Source organism: Melanerpes formicivorus, unplaced genomic scaffold (genome assembly GCF_026170545.1).
Source record: "Melanerpes formicivorus ecotype bairdi unplaced genomic scaffold, bMelFor1.0.p_v2 SCAF_4, whole genome shotgun sequence".
In the NCBI taxonomy this organism is placed as follows: Eukaryota; Metazoa; Chordata; class Aves; order Piciformes; family Picidae; genus Melanerpes; species Melanerpes formicivorus.
Genome location: NW_027142356.1, coordinates 18,290,277 through 18,307,438, shown reverse-complemented (window position 1 = coordinate 18,307,438; position 17,162 = coordinate 18,290,277). Strand labels below are relative to the sequence as shown.

At 35.2% G+C, this 17,162-nt stretch overlaps 1 protein-coding gene across 1 annotated transcript in view; it reads right to left on the bottom strand.

The window, feature by feature from the left end:
- Positions 1–235: 235 nt before the first annotated feature.
- SPOCK3 (SPARC (osteonectin), cwcv and kazal like domains proteoglycan 3) overlaps positions 236–17,162 on the bottom strand; it is a 129,915-nt gene continuing 112,988 nt past the window's right edge. Inside the window, exons 8-11 of the mRNA XM_068137125.1 lie at positions 10,412–10,633; positions 4,587–4,649; positions 3,262–3,399; positions 236–2,290 (exon numbers count right to left, since the gene is read on the bottom strand). Coding sequence (XP_067993226.1) covers positions 2,127–2,290; positions 3,262–3,399; positions 4,587–4,649; positions 10,412–10,633 — 587 coding nt within the window. The 3' untranslated portion in view covers positions 236–2,126. The remainder of the gene's footprint in view (positions 2,291–3,261; positions 3,400–4,586; positions 4,650–10,411; positions 10,634–17,162) is intronic.

Genomic DNA, 17,162 nt, shown 5'->3' with positions numbered 1-17,162 from the left:
ACACATTATGAATTCTTTTTCTGTTTTTTAATTCTTCTAATAACACAAGTTTTAATGAATTTTTTCCTTTGTCATCTAATGACCATTTATCACATCAGAAAAAAATCTCACAACAGTACTTGCTACATCAGCCAATACAGACAACATTTTTTCTTTAGCTTCTTTATTTAAAATCAATCTTTATATCAGCTTATTTCAGTCATATGAAACTGTTCTTTGATAAAATTCCACTATATTAGAATGGTAAATTCTTAACTACTTTTATTTAAGAAAATAACACAAATATGCCCCACAAATTATGGCAGAGTTGGACAAGAAATCTCTTTCTTTACTGTGTAATGAAGACAATGTCATAAAAGTACATAGCAAAGCTATCAAAAATGCAAGAAAAAAAATACCAAAAAATAAAAGCTCCCTATGGATTTTTCACTAGTCAAAAATTCTTTACTGGAAATAAAACATTAATAATTGGCTTTATACAAATCAATACATATTTTAATAGGTGAAATATATCTGAAACGTGAATTCTTCCTGTTTCAAAATTTCAAACTATGCAAAAAGTCAAAATGATAGGCTATAATGTTCAAAGGTCAGTTACAAGAATCTTTATTTTGCAAACTATACAGAAACAGTAAAAAACAAAATGCATTTTACTTTTAAATATTATATAGGATAAATATTAAATTTAGTTTTTAAGGTGTAAAAATTAGTTAAAAGAAGAAACTGAGTTTTTCCTTATAATTAATGATGGGGAACCATGATCCAAATTTGAAACTATACAACCTCCAGTATTACATTATAACAGGTCATGTCAGTTTATTGTGGACAGTAAGCAGTAGATATGATATGAACAAAGACGGTGGAGTCCCAAAATGTCTACACAATTAATTAACATGCTAACATAAAGTGATTAAAGTAATTTTCTCTACAGTTAAATCTGAAGTGCTACTCTACACAATTAATTATAATCCAGTTCACATGGTAATTACATAACAATGAGGGGTGGGGGAATCAAAATAACCCATTTTTTTCATTCCAGCAGCAGTACCTATACTGGTATTAATTTGGTAACTGGGTGTGCTTAGCTATTGCCTAACATCTTATACTGATATACATGCTAAAACCTCTCTATATCTATTTTGCAAGGCACCTTTACAATACGTTCTCTAAGTTCCTGCACTAGTAGCAGAAAACATGAATTAAGATGCAAAACTGTTCCTGAATTAATTAAAGTATCATTTTACAGTTACTTAAAACTACTTTGGGGCAAGTGCCAATACTCTGAAAGATACTCATGTACAAAGGTAAATCGTAAGCAAGTTTTTTTCCCCATGTAAAATATTTCACGCTAATCTGATTAGAGGGAGATACAGAGAAACAACAAAGGGTGAAGCAGTTTTTGTGTAAATTCTATATACTGATATGAAACAAACAAACAGAAAAATAAGGTAGGACAAGAAAACCTTAAAATTACAGAACTCATGCTTGTCCACACTACTGCTTTTGAAAAAAAACCTTCCAATAACATAGCCATTTCCTAATAAAAACCAACTAAAAATGCATACACAATGGAGGACTTAGCTTTACTTTTCCTTCCTGACAGTTTTCCTCCATGCCTTTGCTTAATTAAAGATGGCGAGACTCTACTCATGCTCCAAGTTATTTCTTCTGTAACACACTTTTGATTAAATGGACAATTTTTAAAGCCCACAGGGCCTAAAGCACTGACAGAACTAAAGTTAAGCTACAGTATGTGCTCCGAACAGGATATGCACAGTTTCCAGTAAGGGCAAATAGAATTTTGTTGGAGTTTTAAAGAGCCTGGTTGTTTTTACAGTGCATTTGTACATTTATATGTTCAGTAACACATTAACATTATTTTCTTCAGGCTAGACTTCCAATGTGTTTTCTTCAGTGCAGAGGAATTTAAAAACTCAAAAGCACATAATATAATTATTCTTATTTAACAAAAAAAAATAATCTACGACTCCACTTGCAATGTTTGAAATAATCATAGAAAATATACTTGTTTGCTAGAATCTTTTTGATCCTGGAGAGCAAAGGGATTTTATGAAATGTCACCTTGTTGATTTAGAAAGGTACCATTTATGAGCCATCTAATATCATCAAATATATCCATCATCATCATCAATGTCATCATCTCCTTCATCTTCATCATCATCTTCAACTTCCTCTTCATCATTTATTATTTCATCTTCATCATCTTCCTCATCTGCCCATGCATGGAAATCGCCAGAGGCAAAATCACCTGAAGCCTCTACATCAATAGCTACAAAGGTATGATGACAGTTACAGAAAAGAAACGTAAGAGGCTATTTATAGCACAATATACATAAAGCATAAAAATAGCACACTGGAACATATAGTTTCAGGACAATTACTTATTTTAAACTACACACTGTGTTATAGAAATAAAACAAATACCACAAAACTTCTTTGTTGATATTTCTCAATATGAACAAAAGGAGATAAATTTTATGGATTTGAAGAACTCCAATAAGTGCCAGGAACAAAAGAAAGAGATTTAGGCCCAGAGATGATAATAAACACTACTAATAAAATACAGTCTGTTGTTCAATTCATATACATTATCTTGAACTAGCTAAAACTGTCCAATTATCTAGTAAGGATCTTGAATTAGGTGCACAACAGGCCTCAGCCTATTGTCAAATATTGTGTTCGGGCTATGTTCTTTTTGTTGCAGACAAACTGGAAAGGATTAATACAAGACTATTCTTTAAAAAATAGGAAAAGTGTTTTATTGCTAGTCTGTGTATTTGGGACATTAAATATGGGTGATGTGGGAATTCTTGGAAGAACTTGTACAGTTCTGCAGGGAAGGGGAAAAAAAAGAAGAGATTTAGTGTGCTAGGAATTTTTGGCAATCCCCTCAATATAAACTGAAAAAAATGTCAAACTGAAATCACTAGCATGCTGATTACCCAAAAGGATTTCATCAAACATTTTGGAGCTTTGTCTAATGCTCCTCTAGCTACTTAATTTTACTTAAGTTTATATACACTATGCCAAGCACATATATGAGGTCTATTAACAGCTGACAGTGACACAAGTTGCAAAAATATGATGCAACAGCTAGATCTAATTATGTATTTTTTTGTTTTGTTTCAAAATCTACGTAGTTGGGTCCTACATCTGCTCTGACTGAAGAAATTTAATCCAACAGGTCATCAAAGGGAACAGCACCTCTAAACTAAGTGCAAGAAAGGGTTCTTAACTTACCACATTCTGCTGCACCATTTGTTCTGGACCCTGTGACCTCATTGCCGTATCTGTCCACACACCAGCACTGCCCTAGGCTTCCGTGGCACTGACTTGGTTTGTAGTACCCATCTTCATCACATAATGGCACGTACTGTCCTGTGATATATAAACATTGAAAAAGAATATTAAAATCTGCCTCTTGGCCAATGGAACAACTATAGCACAATGTGATCACCTTTTGCTTTTTTCTCATCTGGATTCTACATCGACCGGTTTAAAGTTACTCAATTCGGTTAAGCAGAAATCGAGTGAACCAAATGCAGAAGGGAAAATAACACATCTTGGACTGACTTCAAGAAACGAAGTGACTAATCTACCTTTAAATTTTTAATTGATCCTGATACATATTCCTTTCTCCCTGGATGTCTCAGTCCAGATCTTTGCTGCATTCTGGAGAATGCACCCACCTCTGAATGGGATGTTCAATAATCAGCGGAGTACAAACAAGACTGAATAACAAGGGCCCAGGCTTCTACGACAAATGCAGTATCTGCTATAAGCCTTAGAGTCTACATTTATTTACTACATATTTTACAATCCATTTAGGTACCTATTAATATTTAATTACCCCACCACAGAAAACAACTGCAGTGTAACAGACCAATTTTATCAACAAAATACCTAGGCAAATTAATTCTCTAGCCAAAAGGGTTCCTCCTCACCAAGAATACAAAAGACACAATCAGGGACTTATTTTGTGAGGCAGTGATTTGGCTGAAGCAGAATAATCCATTGTTTTTCATTTGGAATGAAACGTTTGGAAAGAAAAATAAAATGCAGACAAACCACAGTGAACAGAAGATCCACATGAAAGTATTTTGAAGTGTACAGCAGTGGAAAGAAAACCTGCTTAGCAGAAATACAGTTTTGACTACTTTGAGCATTCCATTGCAGCTTCTATACAATGGCTAGTGGTAAAATGAAGATTTTACATTTCAGTAATATTGATACAATATAAACTGATTTACAACAAAGATTTCAATTATTTAAAGACTATTACAGGTAAAGGCTCAGCAGAGGTACTAATTTAGGAATGCCTTCGATTGTTCCCTCTATAACTGTAAAAAATGTACCTTCTATTAGGGTAATAAAAGAGACATAATATCTTTTGGTAGGTAAGGTAATATAGCTAAGTTTAATAGCTTTCCAAAATTTCATAAATTTTGTTGCTCAAATTTACTGCAGTCTATCTTTGTTGGATTAATATTGATTTTATGTTGCTGTTTCACTAGGGTTATTTATGTTAAGCAATAAAACCATCAAAAGAATGATCTATGGCTCACCTAGGAGTTTCCTTCCTCCTTGCTGCTTCTGAATGTTGCTGAGTTCTGTTTGGCAAGGTGGGTCTAAAAGCACATAAAAATGTTAAACAGATTACACTGTATCTGGGAAAGTAAGTATATGACTACATTTTCACAGTTTCCTACATTTTCAGGTCACTCTTAACTACTGATCTTAGCAAACACACACATCCTACATTAGCAGTCATAATATAAGCTCTGACATGAAAGAACTACAGCACCTTCCTTCAGCTTCAGAATGATGAATTAGAGCACTACCATGGATTTGTGGAAAGGCCACTCCCAGGTAACTGAACTGTAAGTGAGCATCTAGTCACTGGTTTGGAGTATTGAGGAATGCTAGACTCTATCACACTCTGTCAGTCTACAGAAACAGGAGTGTGACTGTGAAGCTTGACTTACTGATTTGTTAGAAACAGAACAGTTTTTTTAATTCTTTCCCTTTTGTCCTATTAGAAGACATGTTCATGTTTAGTATTTCATGTACTACAGTACTAAAATAAGAATTTTCTCCACTGAAGCCTGTAAGATTGATTCAACAGCAACAACTTAAGACTGAATCCCATGGTAAAAAGCCCCATGTTCAAACTGAGTTAAAAAACAATGGCCACTTTTTAGATGGCTCTAAGAGGAAGAATCATAGAATTGTTTTGGTTGGAAGAGACCTTTAAGATCATCGAGTCTAACTGTTATAGGTATTAAAATTCACTTCTCCATTCTTCAAAGTTATAGCTTACTCCAGTTCTGCATAACTTACTATTCTACTGTCTATAAAAGCAAGTCACAGTTTGTCCCATCCATGGGAAAGAAATAAGATATGGTTGTTTATACACTACTGCTGAATAAGTGAAAGAATCAAAGACAGTAATGTTCTTATCTCTGAACACTGATATTGTGTGCTACATTGGACTATTAGCACACAGGCATTTCTCATTCTGCATCAGGGTAGTATTACTCAGTTTACTCACATGTGTCCTTAGTTGATACTATTCCAAGGCAATATTCCAATAACATCTTGCTAAAATCACACCTTCTATTAATATTACATACATTTTCATTTTTAGCTGACTGATTATTTAGAATATCTTTTTGCTATGCAATTAACTCTGACTCCCTTCTGAAATATTGTGGAAACCATACTTTTCCCATACAGACAGACAGAAAATACCTTCTGAGCTAGTTTAAAGATAAACAAAATTGTTCTGGCTTACTGATGAAGCATACACATAGTCTATAAACCAGGCACTATGTAAGGTAAGGGGTAGCCAAAGATCACCATTTGAGTGGTGATACTCCAGAACACTCTTTCCTGAATTCTTTCTAAAAGAAACCAAGAGCGCTCATCCTTTCAGCCAGTTGGGAGCAGTCCAAGACAAACAAACGAACATAGTCAGGAAGACCTAGTATGTGGAGGTGCATTCCTCATGGAAATGTTCAAACTCTGGTGACAAATGCCTAGACAAACTGAGGATCAAAAACACATTTCTGGTAAACTCAGACTCCTGTCTGGCATAGTCTTGATATACCAATAGGCCTTGATATTATTGATGAGCTCTTAGCTAACAGTGTAAATAGAAACCAAAAGAAACCTTCCAAAGAGTATGTTGAAAAAGAAGAACTAGTCAGATAGGAAAAATACATTAATTTTGTTCTATGACAAAGCATCCTAAATTGGAAACACAGAGTTGTGCACAGGAGCACTACAAGAAAAAAAAAACAACATACAAAAACCAACACACAAACCCAAACAAATCACACTTCATTTACAGATCTTTGTCGATATAATTAGAAAAAGGAATACCATGAACCAAATGTTAATAAGGCAATATGAGAAAGTTACTTACCCCAAACTCTTGTCAGAAGCTAGGTCTTCAAGACTCATACTTAAATTTTTCTTCTCAGGATAAATGCAGCAAAAACTCTTAACGATAATAAATTACTCTGGTACTTAAAACTGTCAAAGAGAATGGCAGGCTAGAAGTTCAACCAACTCCTTTTGATCCACAGCATATCCTTTTTCCTCTCTTTCCAAATTATAATGCTTTCCTCCCTTTTCCAGTTAGTTCTTGAGTCTGGAAAAGCTTCCTTTGAAGCTTTTTTTTTAACTGGCCAACTTTTGGGAGTCTTGAGCCAAGGAGAAAAAATTCCTTTATGAAAAAAATCAGTGTAATGGCTTTCTTTGAAATAGAAATGAATCTGACATCAGTCTTTCTAATAATCTGAATGTAAGTAAGAGACTTAATTGCCCTCATCCTTAGTCTATTTCTGAAGATGTGTCAGGAATTTCTTTCTAACAATATCACTGCATTGTTATGAGTGATTATTCAACCACTTAGCAGCAGCCATCCATAGCTCTTCAGTGCTCAAAGCACTGATGTACACCAGAATACTGCACATATTGCATGTTATTAATACTGGCCCTTGAGACATCAATATTCAGTCATGTTAAGAGATGCTGCAAGGCTAGTACATTTAAGCTTTGTTTTATCAAAAAGAGGTATATGAACTGAGCAATAGGAGTAAAACTGGTAGATTTGACAAAGAGAATCCATGATTTGTTTAAGAGGCACAACTCAAGGAGCTGCTACCACACAGTAATCCTCCATATTTCACAGATTCTCCATTCCATCCAATAACAAAACAGTGATTTTTCCCATCTATAAAGTAGATAATATTTGGTAGAACCTCTAGATTCTGGCATATGGTCCACTGAAGATTAGTGGCTACCTGTGCTATTACAATTTTCTTGGACAACCAAGGCTTGGATGTGAGGGATTTGAAGCATTAATCAAATCATCTTGTCTAAGATGGTCTGATTTTAGCATCATAAGGATGTCTTCCAGCTTTGACAGACAGAAAATCCTGTAAGAAAATGGCATCTATAGAGTGCTGGACTAATGGGTCCATGCAGAGGCCTGCAGTAAATACTTAGGTGTTAAACATTAATATTTCCAGCATAATTGGGAATACTCTCCAAAGGCATGATGAAACAAAACCAAGACAGTAATAATAATGAAGTACTGGCAGAAAACCATTCAAACTATACCAAGTGTGAGACTGCAAGTGCTCCAGCATTTAGATCAGTACTTAAGTGCTAAACTACAGTTAAACAAACAAGAAAATTAATTCTGAAGATGGGCACTGAGGCACTTGCATGAATTATAGTTGAAACTAGAGGGCGATAGTGACCAAAGCATACAGGAAGACTTACGTAAGAGCACTGGCAAAGTGAAGATTTTGAAGTATAGCAGAAATGCATTCTATTATCTTGGATTTATCTCAGAAATATTAAACCACACCTAAAGCAGAATAAGGCCAAGGAAAACCATGCAGTAAACACCACTGAGCCCTGCATAAGCATTTAACAATTAGTCAAGGTGGACAACTACTACAAGATCATTATTTTGAGCACAAAAAGATCTGACGAGAATTCATAAGTTGCTTATACTGGCTAGTTTTGAGTAATGTGCAGTAAGAGGACTAGTTTACTGAAATGCATCAACAGAGACCTCAAGCAGAAAGAAGAAGAGTTGCACGTATTTGTCCCCTCCTGACAGTCTTGAACTATGAAGCTAAGACCAAAGAGCAAGACAGGCATCTCAGATAATGGCTCGAGTAAATACTATGTGTTTTTCAAAAGCACAATAGAATTTCTATCTAAGTATGATAAATACTGGTCACTAAATTTTGTAATCACATTGAACATAATAAAGCAACAGCAGTGCTACATGGCTTGAAGCATTGTTAACATCAACTTACTTAAGTAAAAAAAGAAAAAAAAGAAGCCACTGCATTTCTCTACTTAGTCATCTTTTTGCTATTAATAGAAAAAGACTTGTTAAAGCTCTCACTTAGATTCTTCAATCAGGTAAAACATAATGAAACAAAAACATGCTACATGGTTTAGCATAACACTGAAAATTATGAATAGAGAATGCAGCGGGTCACTAATAACTAGGGAATTAGGACTCAGTTGTGCAAGAGCTAATACTAAGATGTGACAAAAGAAGGCTATAAGTTTTTTTTTTCTTCCTTATACCTTCAAAAAGAAGACTACAAATTTTGCTGACAGCACTAATTTGGGTGGACTGCATATTTAACACGTAAGGATTGAGAAAAAACAACTGAGATTTCACCTCATACAACCAAAAAGGACATATCCTTTTTACTATCTGCTCTGTGGTATTGCACACTATCTAATCTGTTTTAAATCATCACCTTATCACAACAACATCATAAAGTCAGTGAGAGAAGAGTGAAGAGAAGTTTGATGATGTTGGATTTTTTCGTGCAGAGAATTAGTATCACAGAAAGCTGGATGTCAGATTTTGAGATTTTTGGGTACCATTAATATAATTCAGTAGGTTTAGATCAGTCTTCATACTACCCTTTAGACAAACAGTATTTATAGCACACAGAATAAAGAACTACTTGAAACTAATCCGTGGAAGTGCTTTCTTAATGCCCTGGTTATGCTGTACACACATAATATGGAACTGGTAGAAGAGGCAATTAATAGAAGAACCTTGGACCACACAGGCTGTACTTTCTCTACCAATTGAAAAGAATTGTGCTACCCTCCAAAGAGTAAGGGTATTTATATATTAAGCTGAAATTATTGTGGTGGCAGGTTTCTTTAAAGACAATTAAACAAAACATGTTATGTTCTTCTACTTTACTTCTGGGATGAGTAATTTGTCATTTACTAATTTTGTTATCAGCACACTCTGAGAGAAATATTGTTCTACTATAAAACAAACGGTGTCTTGAAAGATTAAATGTTAACTTTTAAACTATGAAGTTACAAAGACAAGAAGTATTCTATTTAATATCTATCTACAGCAGTACAGCTTTATTTTTGTTCCAATTTACAACTGGCAGATGTGAAATAATAAACTTTTATTTCCACAGAAGTCAGTCAAATGAACAATAATGGAAATTTATTACAGGAGTTTTAGGGGCACAAGTGAGATTTTCAGAAACACTGAATTGACTTTGCAAGCTTTCCACTAAATCAGGCTTTGCTTCTCTAGAGCAGTAGAAATTCGGGCCCTGTTTGCCATTTATTGTCCCTTTGAAAATCTCCCTCATGTTAAGAAAAATGAGGGGGCAATTCAGTCCAGTGCCGCCAATATTTAATGAGTAAGTTCTTTGATTCATTGAGACTAGTTTGATTACATAATTTATGTCTCTCTTAAATCAAAAACTGTTACATGATCCTCAGGGAAATAATGCTTATAGGTTCTGTTTGTTTATTTAACCAAATCACACCAGGGCATTAGAGGAGATTTATCTAGGTAGTAAAAATCAAATGGTTCTAGGTCCAAATGACCAGAAATGTCATCCATAATGTTCATTCAGTTATTTTAATAGGCTTGCAAAAAAGAATATTAAGATGCTCTACTTTAGCAATAAAAAAAATAAAATTCTATATTTTAGCCAAAGTAGATGGGGAAAGAAATAATTTACACAATTTCTTTTTCTTTATTTTGGTCTCTCTTCCCTGCATACATGGAAGTTGGTATGAGAAACAATATTGCTGTAAAAGCATTAGCTGCTGTTTTGCACACTCTTTAGAATCCTTGAATTTCTAGCAAGCCTTTCATTGATCATTTTTAAAAATCTTTTTCTTTTTTCTTCATTTTAGGTATTCACAACAGGTCAAAAACCTTAACACAAATTAAAGGTACAGCATTTAAGAGCTTGTAGTTCACTGTAATCCTAGCACAGTAAAAAAAATAATATTATAAAGCACTACAAAAAGGTCAGTCATATACATGCATATGCAGGTTGTTCTCGTCTTTTACCTTGCTGTCTTTGGAAGCAGTAGCACCACTCATTGTTAGATATCAAACTGTCCTTGTACGTGTCACAAGAGTTGAAGAACGCCCTAGTGCACGGCTCATTCTTGTCAAGGTAAATGCTTCCAAGCTCTGACTGGTCCAACAGCAGGTCATAGTTTGTATCAAGCCTGTTAAACATCCAGCCAAGGGAGTCTTTGCAAATTGGCAAAATGCTGGTATCAAATCCTAGGAGGAAAAAAAAAATAAAAATCATATAGCAGGAAAGATACAGCAGCTGCTGAGCTCAGCCACCACAACAAAATGCTGCATCATGGAAATTGCTCCAGTGGGTACAGTACCCATGCTATTAAAGTATTACTTAGAAGTTATTGTCAACTTCATTTTACAAATCATTAAATTAACCTGCTAAAAACCCACATCCCACTGTCAGTCTCAAAGCATTTAGAGATAGGAGTTTTCTTGTAAAACATTATACCTACAGCACATACATTATTTAGGCCAATAAATCCTTTACAGTGATTGCCAGGAAATATTTCTGCTGAGGAATTTTAATGATATTATAAATCAAAAGAATAAAGCTGAAGTGGTCTGCAATGTTTATACAACCAAGAAGTGACTAGATTCCAGATAAGTTGTTCAAATTAATTTTTTAATTCCTATAGCATACATTCAATTCTAGGAAAAAGGAACACAATACTCAGCTTCAGCAATGCCTTGAAAGTCATGATATTTTATCTTTATCTGATAACTTTACATCCTGGACAACAACATTGAAAAGATGATTGCTAAAAACAGCTGCCTGTATCAGGCCTACTAATACAGTTTGTATCTTCCTAAATTGTTACTTGGAAAAAGGGTTATCAATTATAGGCTGAGTTGATTATTCCTGTAGCCAGAGCTCAGACCTCACATTAGTTTCCCCTGTAAAGTATATGCAGACTTGCATATGGACATGGATGGGAAATTCAGAAACTGACGCGCCTCCTGGCTATGCTGAAGATGGGAATTGCATTCAGCAACCACATTTTTTCCTGCTCATCTGCTATGGGTCACACCACAGGCTTATGATGTATGTGGCCAGGCAGTTGGGCATACTTCTTAATATGAAACGAGACTTAGTGCTATTAAGTACTGTTCTTCAAAAAAAATTAAAGCTGAAACTGAGCACTGAAAAAAAAAAAGTTGATGAATATGGCTATAGAAAAGCTGACTTGAGAGCACAAAGGAATTTTCAATTTCTACTGCTCTTAAAAATCTAGCCTTCCTGCTGCTGTTCTGAAAAAAACTAAAAAAAAAAATAAAAAAAATGTTTCTATACTGCTAAAACAGATCATCATGGATGACTCAGCAATCAGACTTAGAAATCAGTGGCTTTTCCTTTAAATATATGTATAGGGATTTATTTAACATATGTTTCAATTTGAAACATTCAGGAAGGTTCAGCCACCTTAAAACATTCAGTCTAATGACAAAGTTTCATTGCAAAATTATTTACCCCTAAGGCTCTGTTCCTGAAGACATCTTAACACTTCCCAGATACTTTTCTTTTCTCTCCTAGTCGTGCTTTTAGATCCTCCACGAGACCTTTGATTTAAAAATGGGCTGATGTGGAACACTGTTTCTTATCCTGCCTTTTGTGTACTTTCATGAAGGTAGGAATTATGCTTGAGCTCACAAAATTTTCCTGAATTTGGCATTCTGGTCAGCTCACCAAACTGTAGGGTAAGTTGTAGAAAAAGAGTAACTATGAAGAGACAGATTTTAATCAATAGGATCCCATCTAGAATGGAATAGAAGATAAAAGCCACTTTTAAAGGTCTATTCAGAGATGGATCTTTTGGGGCAAAGTAGGCGATTGCAGGTAATGCATCTACATGTGGAATTTTAAGTGTTGATGGAGACATAATCACATTTGTAAGAACTAAAATGGAGCAGTCTGCTTTCTCCAGAACTACTACGCCACATAAAGGTCAACACCTCAGTTCTATGTCCACGTTTTAAACCCGTAAGAGGTTACCTTGGTAAAGTTCTTGGTTCAATTTTAAAGAACCTTAAAGGAACTGTTTAAACTTTGGATCATCAGAAATGCTTTCCCTCTGCAATAACTTTCTTCTTCTGCTATAATACTGGGTAAATAATACAGGTGTCACTCTTGAATGTATACTTGAGACATACTTGAGAAATGGAGTCAGTAAAGCACTTGAGTGCTTTTCACCTTTTCACAACTGTGACACAAAACAAAAAGCAGAAACTCAAGGGGGAAAATCAGTATAGTTGAGGGACAGTAATTTGTTCATGACAATTAAGTAGCAAGACATTATACCAAGGAGAGGAAAATTGCTGCTCTAAAAATCTGATATCTAAATTACAAAAGATTTTCTCTTTCTCTCATTTTAACCACTTACTTGAAATCTATTTCAACACACTATAATGAAATGAGCTCTTATGCAGCTATTTCTGAACACTGTCTAGAAAAATGTGACATACTAGTTTAAGCTTTTCCCCAGCCAAAACAATCACAAGGGAAATAATATTGCAAAATACACCCCTCCTCCATAGCTTACACATTAACATTCAAAACATTCCTCCAGAAGGCACCAGCAGAAATGTTTCTGTTTCTGATTATTTCTCAGGGGAGAATTTCAACTCTTAATAAATATAATCTGCTTTTCAAGTGAAACTGTTGTTTGGCTGCTTATTAAACTCCTAATAAATCCTGTACATTGAGGAAGCTAGCTTTTGACACTATGTGGCAGCCAATAGCATACATATGAGCCATACGTATGGGTCATATACTGCATTATATAAAAAAATGTTTATCTAATATTGCAGGAGACATCAACTGCACGACTCTTTCCAATACCAGTACATTGTCTGGTACAATAAAAGACAGTGACAAATCATACATGTGAATAAACAAAGGTGCACTCTGCTACAGTCCTGACTGCCTTCTAGATAGTAGCTTTTACTTGTTTAGCGTGCAAGATGCATAGCAACAAGGTTTCCACTTCTGATGGATTTGTCTAATATTTTGGCTATCAGAAATTTTTCTAACAGCATCTTACAGCTAAGGCCTCCTGTGCACAAGTTGGGAACAAGTTTTCCTTCCTCATGTACTTTTATTAGGACAGAGCTGAGCAGGAAAGACTAAAGAAAGGACTAAGCAGATGTGAATTCTTTGTGTCATATTTGCTGTTTACAAAAGTGCTGATCTAAGTGGACTCATCTGGCTGCATACTAGCTCATGAAAGAGACAGCACTAGACTTAACATTCTCTAAGTTGTAGTACATTCCTGCTTCCTGCTTGCTATTACTGCACACATAGGAGTGGAGCCTGGTAGGCCACGGGGAAGGCACCAAAGGTCATATGATCAACCTAGGATAACTGACTCTCATTCAAAACAAGATGTAGAACATTAAAATACAAAGCATGGCTGTAACATCCCTTCAACTCCTGTGGATATTTTAATCTTGGAAGTTCTGTTCCTTTCTGGAAGTGTTTGAGAGAATTTTAAATGGCATAAAAATAAAATAAAACAAAGATTAATCATATTGTTAGAGCCTATCAGTCTGCTAATACATTGATAGTTTAGATGAAATGTGTTCTGTGAGACATGAGACTGACAATATTATCAATAGGAATGGCTGTTATGGAAGATACCTGAGGAGGGAGAAATAAAAAAAACCACTACAGTAAACATGTTATGTCTTTGATTTTGTATAAGGATAATTACGTTAAAAAAAAATATGGGCTGCATCAAAAGAAGCATGGCCAGCAAGTTGAGGGAGGCAACTCTGCTGCTCTGCCCTGCTCTGGTGAGACCTCGCCGTAAGTACTCCAGCTCTGGAGTACTCAGCACAAGACACACATGAACATGTTGGAGTGGGTCCAGGAGGGCTGGAACACCTCTTCTATGAAGAAAAGCTGAGGTGGGGTTCTTCAGCCTGAAATAAAAAAGAAGCTGTGGGGAGATATTTTTAAGGCCTTTCAGTATGTGAAGGGGGCATATCAGAAAGATGGGGACAGCCTATTTATAACAGGACCTGTTGTGACAAAACAAGGGGTAATGGTTTTAACATAAAAGAGGGTAGGTTCAGACTGGATATAAGGAAGAATTTTCTTTCACAGTGAGGGTGGTGAAACACCAAAACAGTTTGCTGAGACAGGTGATTGGTGCTCTATCCTTTGAAATATTTCATACCAGGTTGGCCAAGGCTCTGAGAAACCTGCTCTAGTTGAAGGTCATGGCAGGAGAGTTGGACTAGATAATATTTAAAGGTCCCTTCCAACCCAAACTATTCTATAAGCCATAAGGAGATTCTCTATTACCCTTGACTTCTGGTCTTTCATATTCTAACATGACCAGGCACACAAATAATCTTCAGAAATGGACTGCCTGTTAGCTGAAATATTAGTGGGACTACAGTAGTTTTTGTGCTTTCCATTTGATGCACTACATCCCTAAACTTTAACAAAATTAATAGAGAAATACAGTAAGTGTTTTAAAAGATTTAAAAGAGGTATTTAAAAGTCTCGTTTAATCTTTCAGCTCTTTCCTTCTCCATTCACAAGGGAATAGTAATGGAAGTACTATTGTAGTGGGGGTGAATTATCCTTGCCCCTCTGTGTCATCTATTTAAAGCATAAATAACCTGAGAACAAGATTTAACTGTTCATATAGCATTCATAGCAATGATACTTCTAGATGTATGGAATCTGAATAGATCTTACCAAAAAGGGGATTTTGGAAACAAACCCCGATTAATTAACTGAAATATTCTGTTTGCAATACTAGTAAGACTCAGCTCTACAAAGAAGTATTAAGCAAAAATACATAACTCTTATAAAAGCACCTTACAGGCACCTATACAGGCACCTTACATTTTTTACTTGCTCTCAGCATATAGATGGCTCTAGCAAAACAACTTAAGCACTGTTGTTTAGTTTGCTTAGAAATAAATATTAATGATTGTATGAGTAAACATGTAGTATTTAATAGCTGAAACATCTATGAAAAGCATGAGCAAAGCACTTTATAAACTTGCACCACATCCACCCTGGTCAGAAGGACTGTGTCCAAGCCTTTTAATAAATCCTGGCCCAAGTACCACCAGCAAGACTGAAATATAAAAAATCCCAAATGCAAACAGACAACCAGAAAGGATGTCACAAATTGCTTTTTAAATTCAGACTGTTTTTTTCACTGAGGAAGGGACCCTATGACATGCATAAAGGACAGCCTGAGGGAAAGGGTGCCAGAAGAGATTTTTAACTCCCCAACCACAATGAACAACTCCAGGAACCTGCTAGAATAATTAGGACTCTGAAAAGGGAAGTTGCATTTAGGTGGCTTTTTGTTGTAGATGTTCTGTAGAGATTAGGTTTCATGCTCTAAGAATAAAGTTGTCATACAGGATTAAGAAGTTCTTGGCAAGATTAATTTCTAGGTACTCCTCCCAGACACCCCCCAAATAGGTACTGAACTCCTTGGTATAATTCAAAATTAGTGCACCTGATGGATCTTATGACTATGATTTTGATGACCAACTTGGAGGGACTTCAGAGTTACTTACCTCTTGAAGAACAGTTTAAAGGATTTTTTAATGGTATTAGAAAGGGTCAATAATCATGTTGAATGGTTATCACTACTTTTGTATCTTTGTGTGCTTAGACAGTGACCTAATATTTTATTCTAAACCACAGATGTGTTAATTTCTCATAAGATGCTCTGTTTTTTGTTGCTTCAAAGGAGAAATTTTGTATTTCACAAATGCACAGACCAGAAAAATACAGGTGCATTGATGAAACCAGTTCTTAAACAGTTTTTTGCATCAAATGAAAGAAAACTAAACCAGATTGTATATTTATTTGATCGCTTTCTGTCTATGGATTGATTGCCTTTTTGCAGTAGCATGCTAAAGTAATTCCATCACATAAATATTGGCAATTTATAAAAATGAGTAAATACTGCACAAGTAGGATCTTTTATATGTGAAAGCAAAGTTTTTCTCCACAATGAAGACCATATGTAATTTGAGCAACTGACCACAGCACTAAAACACAAGACCCTAAAGAGTTAGCATTCAAACGTTTTTGTGAAACACTGTGGGTTTTGCCAAGAAACTCTTTTTGAAGAGAAAAAGAAAATAACAAAATAGGACAAAAATATTATAGATAGGACAAGCTGACTGTCTCACATGTAACCATTTTCTACAGTTTCATCTGCTTTGTTTTAAAGAAAATAAACATGCCAAAGCCTTACATACGATCCTCATAAGACATGTTCTCCAGACCCTTCACCAGCTTTCAGCCAGCACATCAATGTCTGTCTTGTAGTGAGGACCCCAACACTGAACACAGCACACAAGGTGTGGCCTTACCAGTGCTGAGTACAGAGGCAGGCTAAAATAAATCCCAGATACTTAAAAATAATGAAGGAACTAAGGAAAGCAGTCAGTGGTGGCCAAGTTGTGTGAAACATATTCTGGAGGAATTAGTAGCTTTATGGCTTATGAAATCTAATTTGGCTCTCCTTCACAGTGGGATATCACTCTAGAAACTATTATTGTACACTTCAACCGATATTTTAAATAAGTCCTTTGATAATTACACTTTAAAACTAAAAAATTTTGCCCCCTAATGCTCCCACTTAATTAGCACTCCCAAGTCTTTACCAATTTGATGTATAACCTTGGAAGTTCCTTTTTTATTTACAAGTTTCTTTTAAATATGCTTTTCTGTACCAGTACCAAT